At 39.9% G+C, this 21,488-nt stretch overlaps 1 protein-coding gene across 1 annotated transcript in view; it reads right to left on the bottom strand.

The window, feature by feature from the left end:
• LOC125446916 (E3 ubiquitin-protein ligase ARIH1) overlaps nucleotides 1-21,488 on the bottom strand; it is a 94,147-nt gene that overhangs the window by 38,504 nt on the left and 34,155 nt on the right. Inside the window, exons 4-9 of the mRNA XM_048520922.2 lie at nucleotides 13,926-14,018; nucleotides 13,771-13,826; nucleotides 6,155-6,221; nucleotides 5,684-5,790; nucleotides 5,538-5,580; nucleotides 4,579-4,650 (exon numbers count right to left, since the gene is read on the bottom strand). Coding sequence (XP_048376879.1) covers nucleotides 4,579-4,650; nucleotides 5,538-5,580; nucleotides 5,684-5,790; nucleotides 6,155-6,221; nucleotides 13,771-13,826; nucleotides 13,926-14,018 — 438 coding nt within the window. The remainder of the gene's footprint in view (nucleotides 1-4,578; nucleotides 4,651-5,537; nucleotides 5,581-5,683; nucleotides 5,791-6,154; nucleotides 6,222-13,770; nucleotides 13,827-13,925; nucleotides 14,019-21,488) is intronic.

Below are 21,488 nucleotides of genomic sequence, written 5' to 3'. Positions count from 1 at the left end.
TGAAAGGGTCTTACTCTCTCTCTAGTTGACTTCTTGCTCTTGATGTATTTGTAGGATCTCTCTAGATTATCTTTAACCTTATTGGCCAAGGCTCTCTCATTTTCCCTCTTTGCCTTACTGATTTCCTTCTTATGAATACCCCTAAACTCTCATACTCTTCAAGAGATTCAGTTGGTCTAGCTGTCTACATCTAATGCATGATTCTTTTTATTCTTGAATAGAACCGCAATATCTTTATTGATCCATTGTTCCCTCATCTTAAACAGCCTTGCCTTTCACTGTAGAAGAAACAATGATTCTGAACTTCCATCATCACAATTTTGAAAGCCTCCCATCGTCAGTCATCCCTTTACCTGCAAACAGTCTACTCCAATCAACTTTTGCAATTTCTTGTCTCGTACCATTAAAATTGGCCTAATTCTAATTAAGAACTTTAACTTTTGTGGAAGACCTACCCTTTGCCACAACTATTTAAAAACTAGTAGTATAATGATGACTTGACCAAAAGTTGTCCCTACTAACATTTCAGTGACCTGCTTTGCTTTAGTATTTCCCAAGACGAGGTCAGGTTTTGCTCCTTCTCTGGTAAGAACATTTACATATGGATAAAGAAAATTTTCTTGAACACATTAACAAATTCTTCACCGCCCAAATCTTTAACACTATGGCAGTCCCAGTCAATTAAAATCCCCTGCTATTAAAAGCTTATTATTCCAATGTTTGGAATCTCTCTACATATTTGCTTCTCAGTTTCCTTGTGATGACTGGGGAGACGAGGGTACAGTACAATCGCATCAAGTTAATCATCTCTTTCTCATTTCTAATTTCAACCCATATATTTTCACTACTTTCCCTCAAATATCTTCTCTAATTACAGATTATGCTTTCCTTTAAAAAAAGCCAATCCTCTTCCTATTGTGTCTCTTTCTATCTTTCCCATAAGATCTAAAAGCCAGAATATCGAGCTGCTAGTCCTGTCCTTCACTCAGACAAATTTCTGTAAATAACTATGATGCCCCAAATCCCAAGTACCATACATGCCGAGTTCATCAGCCTTACCTTAGCTTGAGACATGACATCCCCCACATATAGCCATGCTCACCATCGCTAATATGTCCATATTTTTCCAAGTGTGAGTCAATCCCAGCCTTCATAATCTTCTCCATTAATTTCCATATCACTGACATAAGGGTCAGTGACGTGTAAGTTTGCAGATTATCCCTGATGCCCTTAAGAGGAACAATACTGGCTATTCTCCAGTCCTCTGCAAACTGTGACTAAAGAGGTTACAAAGATTTCGTACAAGACTCCAGCAATTTCCTCTCCTGCCTTCCTCAGCATTCTGAGATAGGTCCTCAAGTCCTGGGAACTTGTCTACCTTAATGCTTCTTAAAACACCCAACGCTACCTTTTTTTAAAAGAAGGGACTGACATGCCCTAGAATATCAACATACCCCTTGTAAGACTTACCAACCACCATGTCCTTCTCCTTTGTGAACACCGATGAAAAATATTCATTAGGGACCTCTCTCACTTGCTCTGGCTTAATACATACATTCCCCTTTTGGCCCTTGGGTGGATTTATCCTTTCCCCAACTACCCTCTTGCTCCTATATATGGATAAAACATCGAGATTTTTCTGAATCCTGTTTGCCAAAGAAATTTCATGACCCCTTTTAGTCTTCCTAACTCCCTTGAGCTCTTTCTTGCTGTTACTGCATTCTTCAAGAGCTCTGACTGTCTTCCCAAGCCTTATGTACGCCTTTGTTTTTTTCCCCCCATTTTAACTAAGCTTCCAATTTCTCTAGCTATTGAAGGTTCCCAATTTTTGCTATCCTTATCCTTCATTTTCACAGGAACATGCTGGCCCTGAACTCTATTCAACTGGCCTTTGAAAAACTCCCACATGCCACATGTGGATTTACTCTCAAACAGATGTCCCCAGTCTACATTCCTCAGTTCCCACCTAACATTGTGGTAATTAGCCCTCCCCACATAGTATTTTTACCATAGGACGACTCGTATCTATACCCACAAGTAACTTAAAACTTAAAGAATTATAGTCACTGTTCCTGATGCTTCCCCACTTAAACTCTGATCACATGGCTGGGCTCATTCCCTAATATCAAGTCTAGTACAGCCCCTTGCCTAGTTAGATTATTTGCATGTTGTTTGACAAACCAGCCCTGAATACACCTAACAATGCCAGCCAATCCGAGCCTTGTGGCAGTAGGGGAGAACCAGTCAATACAGAAGTTAAAAAACACCCACAACAATACTGCTGCTTTTCCATAATCTGTCCACGAATCTGTTTCTCCATCACTTACTTGCTGTTGGCAGGTCTAACGTACAACCCCAAAACGATTGCACCCTCCCTAATCCTGAGCTCTCTATCCGTACGGTCTCACTGTGTAAGCCCTTCAAGGTGTCTTCCCTCAGTACAGCTGTGGTATTGTCCCCATCAATAATGCAACTCTCCCAGCTCTTTTACATACCCCTCTCTCATGCTTGAAACATCTAAATCTCAACATTTAGCTGCCAATCTTGTTTCTCTCTCTCTCTCTCACACAATCAAGTCTCTCAAACATATACAACATCATAGTTATGTATTAATTCAAGCCTGAAGTTCATCTGCCTTGCCTGTTATACTCCTCGCATTAAAACAAAGACACCGCAGACCTCCAGTCTTGTTAGGTTCAGTAACCTCGTCCCATCTGTTCTTCGTCTTAATACGACTGGCCTTAGTCTAAGACTCCTTAGTCATGTTATTTGCTGGCTTACTGCTCTGGTTCCTTCCCCCTGCAAAACTAGCTTTGCAATGTCATCTCTCTTTTTACTGTATAGATCAGTAACTTCAAACAATGGGCTCAAACTCACAGGGTGGTAATGAAATTAGAGGCCTTGATGAGTAATTCTCAGGACCAAAAGAAACTGCAAAAGATTACTGATAACATGGAATGGGGAAAGATGTGGTAAATGGAATAGATTCAATAAATATAAGACTTTGATCACAAAGTTTAAGTAGCAAACAGCAAATCATTAGAAATACATGGGAAGGGGATCAGGTTCATAAAGCAGTAAAAACAGCATCTCAAGTGAATAAACCACAAAAAAGATGACAGATTACAGTTTGTTTTAAGGGGTGCAGAATCAAAAAGTCAAAACATACCAACATACATAAAACTTCAGAAACATCATGTTTGGAACACTCTAGTTTTAGAATCCACATTATAGGAAGGATATTTAAAAAACAGCACAGATTCACTAGTATTCTGTCTCATTCAGGAAAGACAAAGGCTGGCAAATAAATTACAGTTGTCATTAGAACAGAGGAAATTAGGAGCAATGTGAAAAGGTGCTCAGCATTACAAAATGATGGGGACAAGACATAGAAACAGACTGCTCACAGAGATGAAGGGTTCCAGGAAAAGGGATCACATATGCAAGATTAAACATTAAGAGATTATGGAAAGGGGACAGAAAAACAGTATTCCCTCTCAGAGAGGTGAGAGACTGTAATGGTCTACCAAGTGATAGAGACTGAAAAAAAAAGACCGTGTCAACATTTAAGAATATGCTTGATGTGTGGCTAAAACAGAATGAAGGGATATGGTGTCAAAGTCAGCCTTGGAATTAACTTTATTGCAGATGTGAAAAACACCAACTGGTTGGAGTGAATAACTAGCTTTCCATGTTGTAATATCTATTTAGTTATAAGTTTATTTTAAGTAATCACTTTCAGAAGTGATTCTAGTGTTCACTGAGCTCATGCCCCAATACACGTTGAATTAAATCTGAACAAACTACAACTGTATAGTGTCATCTTTTACTGTGAAAATGAGAATCAGTTACTATTAAAACAAGTTTCTTTTGGCAGTTCAGCCACTTTACAAAGTGGTCCTAGAATGGCCTTAACTCGAGCTCCAGCAACCCCTGTAATCCCTTTGCTAAACTCAATTACCCTTTGATCTTGCCATTGCTGAAGGCTGACAGTTTCAGGTATCTGGACAGCCAAGTGCAACCTGTGGAGCCTGTGAAAATATGCCTTTCAATGGCTGCTTAGTCCATCATGTTTTCTGTCATTATCCTGTGGAGCGCTGCCCAACTCACTAGAAGTCACAATAATTTAGTATTAGATGTGAGAACTTAGCACACACAGCTGCCTCACACCAAAGACATACACAGCAAATAACCTGATCTCTCGTGCAAACTAGTAATTGGATCATATGAAAGAATACAGTGACAGAACACAGGAAGCAGAGATGGAGGCCAGTGTGCTTTTTGTCCTTAACTGTACGAATAAGGTTACTTTTATTTTTCACGGTTTTGTAATACTGATCTAATTAACTTCATACTAAAGATGAATGTGAACATTGTTCAATAGCTGCAAGAGAGCACACAAAGCTGCCTGAAAATATGAACAGATGAAAATACTTCCAAAATGCAGCTTGTGGCAATGTCAATCTCTTGGGGGTAAATACAAATAGTGAGAGAGCTTCTGTGATTCTGCAACAACATTCTGGTGCGTCAGTCATCCAACAGTATACGCTGCCAAGTCCCTGAAGGATTCTGGTCTACCTTAGTGTTTGCTGCAATCCAATTGGAAGTTTCACTGTCATCATCACACTTCTTTATCCACTTCTTCAACCACTACAAAAAGGAGAAGAAAACATGCATAATCTCCGCAGTTATTAGCTACAGAGGCCACTCACCTACAAATACAAGTACAGATCATTTTGGAAATGCTTAAGCTAAAATGGACATCAGTACACCCCAAGCAACTAGCATTCAGGGCAAATTATTTGAGACATTTCTTAAATTTCCACACATCACACTTTGTTCTCCTTATCATCCTGCCAGACAAAATCACAGAACAAATTCCCTAGACTCTGCCAGTGCTATGAAGGATTTAGTTATTGTAGTATCTCAGGGTGATTTTTCTGTCTGCACTGGAAGCCCTGGGCTCCATGCGACACTTGGCAAAAGCCAGCCCATGGGCACTCTATTGGCTGCAGCACCTGCAAACGTACTGTAGCTTATCTTGTTCACCGTATTAATACAACAATGTCATATACATCTGCAAAAAAAATCAATATGCCTCAAACAGGTTTCCCTGTTGATGTTCAGTGGATATTAACTCATCTATTCTCTCTGCTGCACCTACACAGGTAGGTCCAATTGTTTTCACCTGCACAATGGACCCAATTTACAAATCTCTATCCTGATCTTGTATCATCTTATTTTCATTTTGGATCTTTTTGGTATATTTCACAAGGCTGCTGTTGTTACAACACCAATCTTGCGTCAGCACAATTAGTCATTTGTAACCTGCAGGGCCTGTGGGGTAGGGGAGAGAAACCATGAATCCTATGCTGCTTGTGGCCTGAACACAGCACACCCTGTCCCCCAGCTCTGTTTCTTTCTAGATGGGATTATATGGAGGAGTCTGTTTCTTCAACACTGGTTTTATTTCACTTTTACTGAAGTATTCTGATTTTGAAAATTTATTGATGGAATCACATGCGGCAGGTTCTCACCTTGCATTTAACAGGATCATGCCAATTCTCAGCACAGTTGAAGCTGTAAATTAAACAAAGGCTACTTAATATTTGTGTGACTCAGTTCAGATAGTTAAACACACCCAGTAACACTTTAGGTAGAAATGTGCGCTATGCACACTTACCAGAACTGCCGCCCACATTTACAGCGCACTGGTTTTGCATCAGGATATTGGACTTTAATAACGTGGTGACAGTCAGGAGCAGGGCACCATTTTAACAATCGATTGCACTGTGATGGAAAAGCACAACTGTTGGTGTCTCAGTCAAAAAGAACAGGCACAGTGATGAGAAGATGGCAAAACGGAGACACATTCCAGTCAGAGCCCGTCATTATCCAATGAAATTCTACTTGCTCAAACTACAATACGTACATATTCAGTGAGTCCTCCTTAGTATTGCAAACCTCCAGCTACTGCCATTTTGCACAACTTAAAATCCAGTTTAAAATTTATCTAGAAAAACATTTTGAATTTCTATTTCACCAGTTTGCCAGCCAACACATTGAAATGCACACCTTTACACCACAGTTCCATAATTAAATCTACGTATTGCAGTTCCACACACTGTTCAATTCGAATCGAAGAAAACATTACCTCTACAAAACTGTTGGTTATTAAATGCTGGTACTTCAACTTGACTTTGGAATCTGTGATCAAACGCCTAGAGAAAATAGACATATTTCTTAATTAAGCTAAAACACGAGAAGAAGAAAGTAGCCATTTCATAGTGGAAACAATGTAATACAACCACAGTATAAAATGTTACTAATTTCCTAGCTCAATGACTGTGGTAGTGGCAGTGGTTGTTGGGTTGGGGGGGGGGGGTCGTCAGGGAGGCAAGGAAAAGGAGAAAGTATAGAAGGTGTGTGTGCGCTTGTGATCAGACAAGGTGAGCTTTTATATGTTCTAATGCAAAAGAATGTTTGTACTGTGGTTACTAATAAGTGGGCAATTGAATTGTCTTTCTATGGGGCATAGGTATTTTGCAGGCAGATATTGCAATGAGGAGTTAAGCATTTGTCTTCCTTAGAGCTTTAGATAAACCAAATGCTTTTTCTGACATGTATTGAAGGTGTCATAATGATTGCCAAATATAAATGGAAAGCAAATGCCCCTTTGTATTTTAATATTAAATAGTGAGGGCTCTAGTACTTGGGTGATAAAAGTGAGACTAGTCGCAAATTAGGATGTGAACAATGCAGTGCGAATGCAATATGCCTTACTGGATTTGTCATTATGAAAACAGGTGCAGTACAAATGGAATCCCACCTTCAACCTGAATAATGTGCAATTAAAAGGGACAAGAGTTCATTCAACTTTAAAACATGACCCCATTTCTCCAGGAATAAACAGAGCTTGCAGATGTCATCAGAAGTAAAACACAAAATAAATGCACTTCACCATGGCTGTCATTTAACAGGAATGTTGTGTAAATAGAACATTCTGAAATGAGATGTCTGTCAGCTTGTACACACATCAAGTGCAATGAACTCAGATCAATCAGAAACCAGTTGCTCAACCCCACTTTCTAAACCAGTTACAAACTACGGGAATTGCAAGTGTTAGAAAAGGTTGATGTGTAGCATAAACACTGCTATGGCTTAGTTAGATTGAATGGCCTGATCTCTGCATTGCAAGTTCTGGGATTCTGTGTTAATCATTCCAGAATGATAAATAGTTATTCACTCTTTTGAAGCTCATCACAGTATCACTGCTGCAGGAGAGAATTCTCGACAGTCCATCCAAACATTAAATGCTGCCAAAGCGCAACATTACTTTGCCTCAAGGAAGCTTGATATGCAGGTTGGTATTAAACCCTTGGGTGGAAATGCTACACTGATGCAGGACAAGCTCAGGAAGCATATTTATTCATTCACAGGATGAGGGCATTGCTGGCTAGGCAGCATTTATTGCCCATCCCTAATTGTCCAGAGGACAGTTGAGAGTCAACCACACTGCTGTGGGTCCGGAATCACATGTCGGCCAGACCAGGTAAGGATGGCCATTTCCTTCCCTAAAGGGCATTAGTGAACCAGATAGGTTTTTCCAACAACCGACAATGGATTCACGATCATCATTACCGTCTTAATTCCAGATAGTTACTGAATTCGAATTCTACTATCTGCTGTGGCAGGATTTCAACCCAGATCCCCAGAACATTGAGTGTCTCTGGATTAATAATCCTGCGATAATACCACTAGGAAAAGTCATTAAATTTATCCAGCAGAGAAAAGCAGCACGGGTAGAGGAAAACATTTCAAGGAGATGGATGTATTTCAGTCATTATTCCCTTCTGTTTTGTTCTCAGCCAATCACAGACTTTTAAAGCACATTTCAGATCTACGACCCCTGCTATCCAGAAGGATAATGGGCACAGCCAGGGAACACCAAATGAAAGTGCCCCTCTAAGCCACAGGCCATCCTGATACGGAACAATAATTCCATTCCCCCAGTCACTGGATCAAAAACTCTCTGCACACCACCACTGTGGATGTGCCTATACCAGATGGCTTGCAAACATGGACGTGAGCTGCTGCAAGAGCAAGTATTCATTTGCACCACTCAAGCACCAGGCAATGACCATCTCAAATAAGACTGATTGTCAAGTTGTATTGGTCACATTCTATTACATTATGAAGGATGAATCCCCTACAATTAGCACCCTGGGGTCAGATAAATATTGTGGTGACAAGAATAAGTCAAAGGCTAAGAATCCTGCAGTATGCAACTAAATGGACTCCAAACTCTGTCCAACACGTACAAGGCTGAAGACAGGAGTGTAATGGAATACTCCCCACTTGCACAGACAAGCGTAGCTCCAACAACTTAAGAACCTTGATACCATCAAGGACAAAGAAGCCTTCTTCATGGGCTGGCATCCACAAAACAGCACTCTCTCCATCACCAACACAGCAACAGCAGCATATACGTCATCCACAACATGGGACACAGAAATTCACCAAGGCTCCTTAGATAACACCTTCGTGACCCCTACCATTTAGAAAGGCAAGGGCAGCAGATACACGAGAACACCATCAGCTGCAAGTTCCCCTCTAAGTCACTCTCTCACTGACGTGGAAACACACAATAGTCATTTCTTCAGTATGGCTGGGTCAAAATACTGGAACTCCCTCCCTAATGGCATTGTGGGTCTACCTACATGAAACAGTGCAGCCATTCATGAAAGCAGCACATCACCTTCTCAAGCATAATTTAGGATGGTCAATAAGCACTTGCTCAACTATTGAAGCCCGCATCCAATGAATATATTTTAAAAAGTGACAGGGCATTTATTGCCAGTGATGATCATATTCCAGGAACAATTTAAAACTGAAGTTTCCAGCAGCAAATCAGCTCACTTGATCCAATTGGTTCAGCCAGTGTTTACATTCCAACAGAGCTTACTCCTGCTCTAGCAGCAATCCCTTCTTTCCCATGCTTATCAAGCAGTCTTCCACAAAAATATAAATGGAATTTTGACCTGATAATAACTAATGCATAATTTCATTAAAATAATGCCTGCTCTTCCCTAAACTGAGCTGCGTTCTGACTGTTTTCTTCAACGGTGAGAACTTAGAAAGTCAAGAGAGTCAGAGTAATACACCACAGAAACAACTCTTGGGCCCAACTGGTCCATGCCAACCAATTTTCCCCAAACTAAACTAGTCCCATTTCCTGCATTTGGCCCACATCCCACTAAATCGCTCCTACTGACGTACCTGTCCAAATGTCTTTTAAATGTTGCAACTACCTCAGGAATCTCGGTGTCCTTGTTCACAAGTCATTGAAAACTAGCATGCAAATGCAACAAGCATTCAAAAGGCAAACAGTGTCAGAATTTATCACAATAGAATGAACACAGGAGTAAAGGGCATAAAAGGAAGGATATACCTTCTCTAGGAGGAGTGCAGGAGAGGTTCACCAGATTTATTCCTGAATGATTGGTCTGCCCCATCAGGAGACTGAACTTGTATTCTCAGGTTCAGGAGAATGAGAGATGATCATGTAAAAACTTAACATCATATCAAAAATTTTATACAATTCTTAAAGGGATAGACAAGCTACATGCAGAAACAAAGCTTCCCCTAACTATTGGATTAACTAAACCCATAACAAAAGGCAAGCCATTTAGGAATGAGGAGTACCTTGTCATAGTCATACAGTTATACAGCATTAAAACAGACCCTTTGGTCTAACTCAACAAAAACACCGCATGGAGCTGCAGGATCACAGCGGGACAGGCAGCAGAGGAGTAGGAAAGATGTTTCAGGTTGGGACCTTTCAGAAATGGGGGAGGGGGTAAGTGAGCTCTGAAATATAAAGAGAGAGGAGGGGTGGGATGGGGATGGTAGGTGGGATGGTGATAGGTGAGTACAGGCAGGCAGTGGTGAGCATTGGTCAGTGAGGTGGGAGGAGCAGCTAGGTGGGAGAGAAGATGGACAGGTTGCGTCAGGTCAAGGAGGTGGATTCCCCAACCCTGGCCTTATACCACAGCCAACCATCCCTCATCCCTGCCTCCTTGACCAGACACAAACTGTTCAATCCCCACCACTGCCTACCTGCACTCACCTATCACCATCCCAAGTACATTCCCCAGCCTCACCCCTCCTCTATTTATTTGAGCTCTCTTCCCCTTCCCCCATATCTGAAGAAGGGTCCTGACCCGAAATGTCAGCTTTCCTGCTCCTCTGATGCTGCCTGGCCTCCTGTGTTCCTGCAGCTTCACAATGTTATCTCTGACTCCAGCGTCAGCAGTTCTTACTACGTTTGGTCTAACCCACTTCCTCTGGCAGCTCGTTCTGTACATGCGCCATCCTCTACATGAAAAAATACCCTCTGAGTAAAAAGTTACCCCTCAGGCCCTTTTTAAAATCTTTCCATTCTCATCTTAAACCTATGCTTTGGATTCCTCCGCTAGGAAAAAACCTTGGCTATTCACCCTATCCACACCCCTCGATGTTATAAACCTCTATAAGGGGGTCACTCCTTAGTCTCTGACAGGTCAGGGAAAATAACCCAGCCTAGTCAGCTTCTCCCTACAACACAAACATTCCAATCCTGGCAAAATCCTTGGACATCTTTGCTGCACCCTCTCAAGTTTAACAACACCTTTCTAGTGAAGGGCAACTAGAATTGTATGCAGTATTCTAAATGTTAATTTATAAGGTGGTCAATCTCTGGAATTCTCTATTCGGCTGTAATTATCTAAATTCAATACAGAGATTGACAGATCTCTAGTCGCTATTATCAAGGGATACAGGCATGGTGGTACCTGATCAACCATGATGTGGAATTGCACAGCACACTCAAGGGGCTGAATGGCCTACAAGTGCTGCTGTGTTCCTAATGTACCAATGCCATCTTTGATTAGCAGTGCTCCCCCTCCAGCTTCAGCTAATGTTCTGCTGCACTTGAATAACATATACACCTCAGTACTCAGGACCCAATTCTAGTCAGCCTGAAACCTTGTCTCTCCAAAAAGGGTGTAAGATTGTGATCATTTACTTCAATGTGCTGTCTGTAAGTTTAAATGCTTATTACTTTTAGGTACAAATGTTTCTAGTTTTGTTGACTTATAAGATCTAGTCTTGACCGCTGTTCTGTTCCTATAGCAAACACCTTTCTAACTACAAACACTGGATTCATTTTGATAAATGCTTTTCAAAAACTACACAATCTGTTAAAGAATCATGCTAACATTCTTGTTCCAGGCCCAATGCAGCGCTACAGGGGGCCAACACATGTTGGAGGAATAGTACCTCATTATGTGCTTAGGCAATGACAGTCTTCAGGACTCACCATATTGTTTCGCAAACTTTCTACCATGAACATTGTCCTCCATTTTAATTAGACGTCATCCCAAAAGGTCTCTAGTTTGTCTGGATTTCCTCAGAGGAGACCCAACTTATTTTCTACTATAAACATATATTCAGCATCAATATCTCTTCTGCACTACCATTAGAACTCCCTTTGTCTTTTGCTCTAGGCACCATCAACTGTTCTACTCGCCTCCCACCCCTTCGTTAACATTATAAGTACATAATTTTCCAGCCACCTTCAGTTCCAAGGAAGTGTTATGTTGAATTCAAATTATTAACTGTTTCTCTCTCTCCACCAATGATATCAGTTTTCCCATCACTTTATATTTCAGACCTCCTGCATTTGCACTTTGCTTTCATTAACAAGACAAAGGGACAGGCATGCTAAGTAAATCCAAGATGGTTTGGGAAGTGGCCAACATGAACAAGGAACAAAGATGCAGTATGGTTTGTCAAAAAGTAGAATGCATTAATCTCAGTACCGTTTGGTTCAAAGCTGCTACTGTAGAGTTCAGTGTCAGCAAAATTTCATTCCTTACTGAATTGACAGTTATTGTACAAAAATGTGATGGTTTTCATCCTAACCCTTGTATTCTCACCTACAAAATAGTCACCACGCAAAAATATCAAGAAAATCCATAGTTTCATTTGTAAAAGAAAACTTCTAGCAATTAATGAGACAGTCTGCTTGTTTGTGCAGGATATGGCTTCATTTGTCGTCATTAAGATGCGCATCGAAAAATCGCTGGGTGCTAAGACCTGGATGGTATTGTATGAAAGTAATTTCCTGGTAACTATTTATACTGTGCACAAGCACATGAACAGCTTAAAATAGCCAATGGAGTATTTGAATGAGTATAAATTCCCACAAACCACAAATAACTATGGAAGCAATTTAATACACTACATAGGCAGTGTGGTTACTGCCCTCATGAAGTATGGAATAAAGACATTTGACGAAATTACAAATCCAGCTGACTGGCTGTCACTCAAGGACTGTACAAATGTCTGGGCTCTACTGCCAAAGGCTGAAACACTTATATAGTAGCTTACCATGGCTTTGAAACACCTCCAAATATACAAACTGCTTTCATTACGTCACAAATTAAAGTAGCTCAACAAAGTCTTAAACACCAGTGACCTCAAAACATGACTCTTTTGGTGCTAAGGGCCAAAGTAGGAGAACATGCTTTTCTTCAGAGGGAGTTTGTGTACTCACACTGACAAACGGTTCAAGTTTCCATCTCGAAGAGAGGGATGGAACCACTGACAACTCAAAATCCTCATTGCTGCCCTAAAGTGTCAGCTTAAAGTGCATTTTGGTCCTACAATGAAATCAAAGCCACAAGTGCCAGGCTCTGATGTGGCAACAAGAACAGATTAGCATGGCAAATATAAATGGACAAAGTTAACATTTATAATTCATAAGGGCAAACATGATCAAATCAAACTAAATAGAGAGAGACAAGATTGATAGCAGCAATGCCTCCCATCACATTATCCATGCTGACACTCAGCCAGCAGCACTGTAGGAGGAATTGTCTAATATCCTACTTCCACGAGTTTTCCCTGGTTTCAAAGTCAATATTTATTCCTGAACCAAAATGACAAACAGAAAAGCTGTGTATCATGTCACCATTTTTGATAGCTTGCTGGACACAAATTGGCCAAAAGGATTCCTACATTACAACAGGGACTATGCTTTATTAGCCTTTAAACCATTTTACACTATCCTAAGGTCATGAAAGGCACTATGTATTTCCAAGTCTTTTGTTTATTAACAAAAAGGTTACACAAATTAGCAATGAAGTTAAATAATATTTCAGTGAGAGGTATCTGGCAGCACGCACCAAGTTAAAAGAATGATAAAAACAAATTATGGGAGCAAAAAGGTAAATTAAAATCACTAGTCTTTACATTTTACCAAAAGATGACCAACCTCATGACATCCCCACCCACCCTTCTGGAGAACACAGTCTTTACAGTGAACTCTAATTACAAGAATCTGTCACTAAATTCCCACTGGTTTATGACCATGGCAACAGTACTTATGGTTATCCCTGTGTTTACGGTACTGGCACCAAAACATGAAAATTAATACTAAACTACTACTGCTTAATGTTCTTTTAACTTGAATAACACATCTACAACTATCATTTCCCACTTGTACACCAAGTAGTTTTTCCAGGCATGATCTGAATTTAGGTGAATAGTATCTAAAACTACATGGTTTGGTGCCTTGGGCAAGTGAATGCAGCACAAAAACTTTACACCACTGCACTTCCCTGCAGTTCCAGCCATTCACCCCCAGAGTAAGATTGTTTAGTGACCTTTTCCTGAACCGTTTAAATGGAAATGGAAGTAGTTATTTGCTATTATAAAAATACTCACATAACTGTGTTATCATCAACCAGGATATCACAGCCGTGAGCTGGGCATGATATAGTCTGCAACAAAAAAAAACAAATGATATTGCTTATGCAGTGAAATTCAAAACATTCAGTTCCAATCAAAGTAAACAAGACAAATATGACATAAATACATACCTGACCCATACCTTCTTCTATGATCTTTGTAGTTAAGTATTCATTCCAGCACTGCATACAGAATTTATGACCACACTCTAAGCCTGTGAAGTACTGCAAAAAGCAAGAAATTAAAAAAAAGATTGCCAGTGTCATTATTTGCTGCAGTTAGCACCCAAGAATATCTCAACAATATTAAATCACATGCAACCATTTATTGCAACGCTGAAAAATACAATGCGATATTCAGCACTGAAGCACAGTCTGCTAAGTACTACTTGTTATTTATTTGCTGTTTTGCCTTACTGAATCCGTTAAACATCAGTAAGTAAATCTAAAACTAAGACATCAAGGTCTAATCTGTCAGGATCTGGAAATTATGTAAATCAGTGGCAAGGGATTTTTATTTATATATTTCATTGAGAGAGATTCCAAAGGGTAGGGGCAGAACTCCTAATGCCCTGCAGAGCACAGCGGCGCAAATCCAGCATGGGGCACATCATCTTGCCCCTTCCACAACACAATGTTACAGACCTCAAGTCTGCTCCCAGAGTCTCAGACTCCTCTCCAAAAATTCAATGGGGCACAGCCATACAAAGAGGAAACATGGACACACATGAAATATGAAAGCTTAATATTTGAACAAATTCATCATTTCATTGTTTTGTCTGCACATTCAATGAATAATTTACTTGTTTTTTGACTATCACATACCATTTTCAACAATATTTCATCACTTCTGGAACTCTTTCATCAAGGGTTCTACTCTTCAAAGTGTACTTCCCTTCCACTATTTCACATGTTGTGAACTACAGCCAGCACTGACCTGCCCATTCCAACCACCTGTTTATGGCCCCCTAAAAACATCTGCATTTATCTTCAGTTTACAATCTTTAATCTGCAAATTTTGACACAATGGTTCTGTCCTAACCAGTTTATATGAATGGAAACTAAAGTAGTCCCAGAATTGTGCTTTGGCAGGCCTTGTCACATTCAACTATTAAGAAATCACTTATTTACTTTACTTGGCAAGTTATGTCTAACTAGATGATTATATCCCATTCATGTCCTGGGTCTCTCTCCCTACTGTACGGCATGCAGCAGTTCAAGAAGGCAGTTTACCACTACTTGCTCAAGGGAAATTAGGAGCAGACAAGAAATGCTGGTCTTGTCATCTGTTTAGTTCATATCCCAACATAAAGAAACAGAATATCAATATGCAAAACTCTTAATAAGCTACACTGACAAATGTATTATAAATTGATTAAATCACCAACAGTATTTGCCCCCAGCTGCCTCATGTCTTTCTCAGGTACTCAATAAATCTCATTCTGTCTTCATAATTTGTGCAGTTTGTCGGCAGTGAAGGAAGGATTAAAAGCCCAACAACTTCCTGTTTTACACCTCACTTATTTCAAAAAGACAGTAATAAGAACTTTCCTGCATTATAAACGAACCATTTTTTCCCTCCTGAAGTCCGTACAAGGTGTATGCCATAGGAAACAAGTGTACGTTTGGGTTGAAACTGTGCTTATTCAACTGTTGTCATAGCATCAATCTCATGGGGGACATTTAGAATCAAATTAACCCTTGAAGAGTGCAATGGTCCTTCTGAAGTTAAAAGAATTAAGTCATCTGGGAGAAAGAGACACCTCAGCAATCAATTTTTTCACTTGTTGGAATCACCACATTTAGAACTACAGAGTGACAATTGCAAACACAAAAAACTGTAGATTTCTCATTGGCACCAAGTTGCTGCAAAGATATTTTAAAAATTTTTCTATTCGGAAGAGTACCTGTTATGTAACAATTGATGCAATTTGATGCATACAGGCTATTGTAAACTTATATCTTGCTTTGTGGGCCTCACAAATATTATTAGGTAACCCCATTAATCAAAATCAACCATTATTAAAAGCGGACAAATGATGTTTAAATGAAGCTAAGTGCATTGGTGAGAGGATTAAGCAGCTCATACTTGCCCAAAATACTAAACTAATGTAATTAAGTTCATGTAAATCTGTCCCACCTAATCAGTCTACTTGAATATAATTTGTAGGCACCGGAGAAGACAATTCAGCTCCTCAAGCCTGCTCAAAATGATGGCTGATCTCATGTTGGTCTCAACTCCACTTTCCTGACTGCTCCCTTTAATTCTTCAACCTATTGTCAATTTAACATCTGTCTCCTCCTGAAGTTTGAGTCCCTGTTCTGAGGTACTGAATTCCACAGATTCATGACCCTTTAAAAGAAGTAGTTCCTTCACATCTGATTTAAGCCTGCTACCCCATATTCTAAAACTATTATCATTCATTCTAGATTCCCACGAGGAAACATCCTTTCTACATTTACTTCACCCATGCCCTTTAACCTGCTTTATACCTCAATTAGATTTCTTATGCTTCTAAACTCCAGAGAACATAGGCCTAAATGGTTCAGTCTCTACAGAAGGCAAACCGCTCATTCCTTGATCCAATCGAGTAAACACCTTTCAAATGCCTCCAATGCTGCTACTCTTTTCTCAATTGAGGGGATCCAAATTGTATGAAATACTCCACATGTTGTCTCACCAATGCCTTGTGCAGTTGCAGAAGAACTTGCCTACTTTTATACTCTATTCCTTCAGCAACAAACTCAATTTGCCCTCCTTACTACCTGTTGTACCTGCACCCTAGATTTCTGTGATTCATGCACTAGAATAGCCAGACCCCTCTGCACTGAAGCACAGTGAAGTTTCTTTACATTTAGAGAATAAACTACCTTCTTATATACTTCTGGTTGAAATGGATAACATTAACCTTACCCATGTTAAACGCCAGCTGCCAAATTTTGGTCCATTTACATAACTTATCCATATCAATTTACGGATTTATTTCTTCACTACAACTTACTTTCCCACCTTGTTAGTATAATCCGCAAACTCGCAATCCGCAATCCCTGCATCATTAACATCGCTTGTAAATCGCAGCAGTCCCTAGTTACATCTTGCCTTACAGAAACAGATCCATTTATCCCAACTCTGCTTTCTGGTTAGCCGGTATCAAGCTTGGATACGGCTAATATTACACCCAATCCCATGTGATCTTATCTTGTGCATTAATCTTTTGCACAGCACCTTATCAAATGTCTTCTGAAATGTCCAGCTATACTACACTAACAGAACGCCCAGTATCATCTATGCCAGTAATATCTTTAAAAAAAACTCTAGTAAATAAGTCAAGCACAAGTCACCCTTCATACAACAATGCTGACTGCTGGATTACATTTTAACTTGCCACATGTCCTGTTACTATTCCTTTAATAACAGATTCTAACAACGAATTTTACAACAAATGTTAAACTGACTGGTGGATAGTTTCCTACCGTCTGCCTCCCTCCCTCTTTTGAAAAAGGGTGTTACATTCACATTTTTCAAGCCCATTTAAACTTTTCCAGCCTCCTGGAATGTTGGAATATTTTTATCAAATACATCCACTATCTCTGCTACCACTTCTTTCAAGAACCTAGGCTGTGGCCATAAGGACTGGTCCAATTCTATCCCAATAGCTTGCTTAGTACTTTTTTCACTAGTGATGACGACTTTCTCAGTTCTCCTTCTCAATAATCTCTGCAATATGCACTAGTATTGCGATGGGACAGTGTCCTCCACCACGGAAACGGAGGCAAAACATTGGTTTAGTATTGCCACCATTTTTGTGTACCTCACTAACCGCCTAGTCTTATCAGCCAAGAGACTTTAACTACTTCACTTTAAACTACTCTCATACATACTTTTGAAAGCATTTGCTATCCGTAAGAAGATCTGAATGTATCTTGGTTAACATATTGAAAACAATTTTACCTTGGATTCCTAAATAATTAGTCAAATTAAACATATATAATAAATACAACCCCAATGGCAAATAAAGGGTTAACAAGGCCAATTAGGTGCACAGATATTAAATCTCCTGAATGAATTGCTCAGGGCAGGCAATTTGCTTATTCAACTCTAACAAGTGACCAGACTATTGGTGAGAAGCAGTCCTAATCCACTTATCACAATTCCAATTTACTGTCATTCAGAATAACTCAGTACTGTAAAACTGCAGTCATTTTACACAAATCCATAGGATGATTATTGTGGGGGCTCTAGTGGTGCAGAGTTACAGTACCTACCTATGGACTGAGGGATCTGGGTTCAAGTCCCACATGCTCCAGAGGTGTGTATTAATATCTCTAAGCAGCTTGATCAGAAAAATAGGTTATTTTTTTAAAAAAGATGACTTCTCATTTACTGCAATTCTCTCCTCCTTGTGAACAAACAATACAATAGCAAAAACAACATTGTAGACTACACAACATGGCAGATTAATTAGTATAGTTCATGCGGGATTCAGGGTGAGCTTGCTAACTGCATACATTACTGGCTTAACGGACGGACACAGGGTGGTGGTGGAGGGCTGCATTTTAGACTGGAGGCCTATCGCCTGCAGTATTCCACAGGATAGGTTCTGGATCCTCTTTTGTTTGTCATTTACGTAAATCATTTGGATAAGAATCTCGAAGGCATGGTTAGTAAGTTTGTGGATGACACCAAAACTGGTGGCATAGTATACAGTGAAGAAGGTTTGCTAAGATGAAAAAGGCATCTTGATCAAGAGGTTCAATGGGCTGAAAAATGGCAGATAGAGTTCAATCTGGATAAATGTGAGGCATTGCATTTTGGTACAACAAACAAGGACAGGGTTTATACAATTAATGGTAGGGGCTTGGGTAGTGTTGGAGAACTGAGGGGCCTAGGGGTACATGGTAAATAATTCTTTGATGTTTGCGTCACAAATAGACATGTTGGTTAAAAAGGCTCTTGGCACACTTGCCTTCATTGCTTGGTCCTTTTAGCACAGTCATGTTGCCATTAGCGAGGCCTCTTCTGGAATCATACATCCAATTCTGGGCGTGGCCCAGCTCTTGGAAGGATATTACCAAGCTGGAGAGGTTTGAGAAAAAATTTACGAGTATGTTGCGGGAACAGAAGTTGGAGTTATAAGGAAAGGCTGGATGGGCTGGGACCTTTTTTGCCCCCCAACTGGAACATAGGAGGTTGAGAGATGATCTCAGGAGGTTTATAAAATCATGATGGGTATAAATATAGAGTTAATGATAGTTGTCTTTTCCCTTGAATTGGGGATTTCAAGACTAGGGGACACATTTTTAAAATGACAGTACTGAGATTTTTTAAAAAAACACGAGACACAAATTTTCTTATTACACAGTAGTTCACATGCAGAATGAACCTCCTGAGGAAGTGATGGGTGTGGGTACAAATACAATGTTTAAAAGATACTTGGATAAATACATGAATAGGAAAGGTTTGGAAGGATATGGACCAGGGCAAGCATGTGGGATTATGTTTTGGATTATGTTCGGGATTATGTTCATCGTGGACTGGTTGGACCGAAGAACATAACAGCACAGTACAGGCCCTTCGGCCCTCAATGTTGTGCCAACCTGTCATACCAATCTGAAGCCCATCTAACCTACACTATTCCATGTACATCTATATGCTTATCCAATGACGACTTAAATGTACTTAAAGTTGGCGAATCTACTACCATTGCAGGCAAAGTGTTCCATTCCCTTACTTCTGAGTAAAGAAACTACCTCTGACATCTGTCCTATATCTTTCACCCCTCAATTTAAAGCTATGCCCCCTCGTGCTCGCCGTCACCATCCTAGGAAAAAGGCTCTCCCTATCCACCCTATCTAACCCTCTGATTATTTTATATGTCTCAATTAAGTCACCTCTCAACCTTCTTCTCTCCAATGAAAACAGCCTCAAGTCCCTCAGCCTTTCCTCATAAGACCTTCCCTCCATACCAGACAACATCCTAGTAAATCTCCTCTGCACCCTTTCCAAAGCTTCCACATCCTTCTTATAATGCGGTGACCAGAACTGTACGCAATACTCCAAGTGCGGCCGCACCAGAGTTTTGTACAGCCGCAGCATAACCTCTTGGTTCCAGAACTCAATCCCTCTATTAATAAATAATAAGAGTCTGTTTCCATGCTGTATGACTCTAACATGATTACATACACTAAAACTGCAAAGCTTGCTTCATGAAAATGGAGAGAATAGAACCGATTGTAATGCCAGTCAACATTTTCAGCAGCTACATTTATGAAAGATTCTTGGATATTTTCAACAGGGTGTACATCTTCTTAGTGAAATATCTGCTAACAACGGATGAACATCTAAGACAGCTCTAGTTCAAAGTAAAAATAGATAAAGGAGTAAGACAACTCCTTTACTCTCAAAAACGCTATATTCACCTCTCCAAGCTATGTAACTCATTTTAAAACAAATAAGCCACTTAGACACAAGCTCTCTATAAGTAAAACTAGCTAAATAAGTCACAAGGGATGCCTGCCACTTGAAGTAACTTGATTAGCCTCAATCATACAAGTTTCCTTTTCTACAGGAATGACAGAGTGGTCCACATCCAGGAGTCACACAACAAAAATATATTCTGCAAGAACTTTTTTATAAAAGGGAAACAAAAATTGTAATTGTTTAGTAATTGCCAGATAGAAACAGTAAAGTCCAAATAACTTCTCCTTCAACATATGCATTAACACTAACAAAGTTTGCAGAAGTAATGGAACAAATTGGTAGGTAATCTTTCAGTTGTTCAGGTCCTGCAATTTAACAAGATAAACTTCAAAACCAAAGCCATTTCAGAAGGCTAAAGTAAATAAATGACTTGAAATTCAACAGGAACTGGCAAATGTCTACAAACTGTATCATCTCCTGAACCAAAAATCCACAGACTATGTAAATGACTTGGAAGTGATGAACACAGCAGCTTGTGATGTTAAAATGTCTATTGACAATTCTTGTCAGGTTACAAACTGCAGAAACTATTCCCCAATTTCTCTTTTATTCTAATTACGTAGTTGGAGAGGTCATTTTCCCACATCCATTGTGCTCAGTTTCAGATATGCGTCAAGCAAATTGGGTGAACAGGCGAGGAGCTGCAATATGCTTTTGTGTTTAAGGTTTTGTATAAACAAAAAAGGCCATGTAGTCGTAAGAGTGTGTAGAACCAAAATGCTGAACACCTATTTTTGTGCCACCTTAGATGTTAGGTAATTTTTAAAATACTCATTCATCGGAAAGGATGTCACTGCCTGGGCCACCACCTATTGCCTGTTCACAAGTTTTCTTTGAGAAGGAGTTTCTGAGCTGCCTTTAATGAATCACAGCAGTCTATCTGGTGTAGGGAGACCCACAGTATCATTAGGGAGAGAGTTACAGGATTTTGAACCAGTCAGGATGGTGAACAGCTTAGAATGAAACTAGCAAATGATGGTTCTACCATTATCTGCTGCCAGCTGCTAGGCACAGAAGCGCTTTACGTAAGTCAGAGAGATGGCCCTTTTGGCCATTTATGTTCCTGGCCAGAACAGCACTTATTGTTTGTTGCAGAGTCAGATCTTCATGTTATTTTTCAGGGTAAGAACAGCTCAAAGCTCTCGTGTATTTTGATTTCCTCCACAAAGTGGCAGAGAATGCATCATTTTATAAACAGCTTATGCTGACTGCAA

This window comes from Stegostoma tigrinum, chromosome 36, assembly GCF_030684315.1.
Source record: "Stegostoma tigrinum isolate sSteTig4 chromosome 36, sSteTig4.hap1, whole genome shotgun sequence".
NCBI lineage: Eukaryota > Metazoa > Chordata > Chondrichthyes > Orectolobiformes > Stegostomatidae > Stegostoma > Stegostoma tigrinum.
Note: the sequence above shows the minus strand (reverse complement) of the source record. Positions and strands in the feature narration are given on the sequence as shown.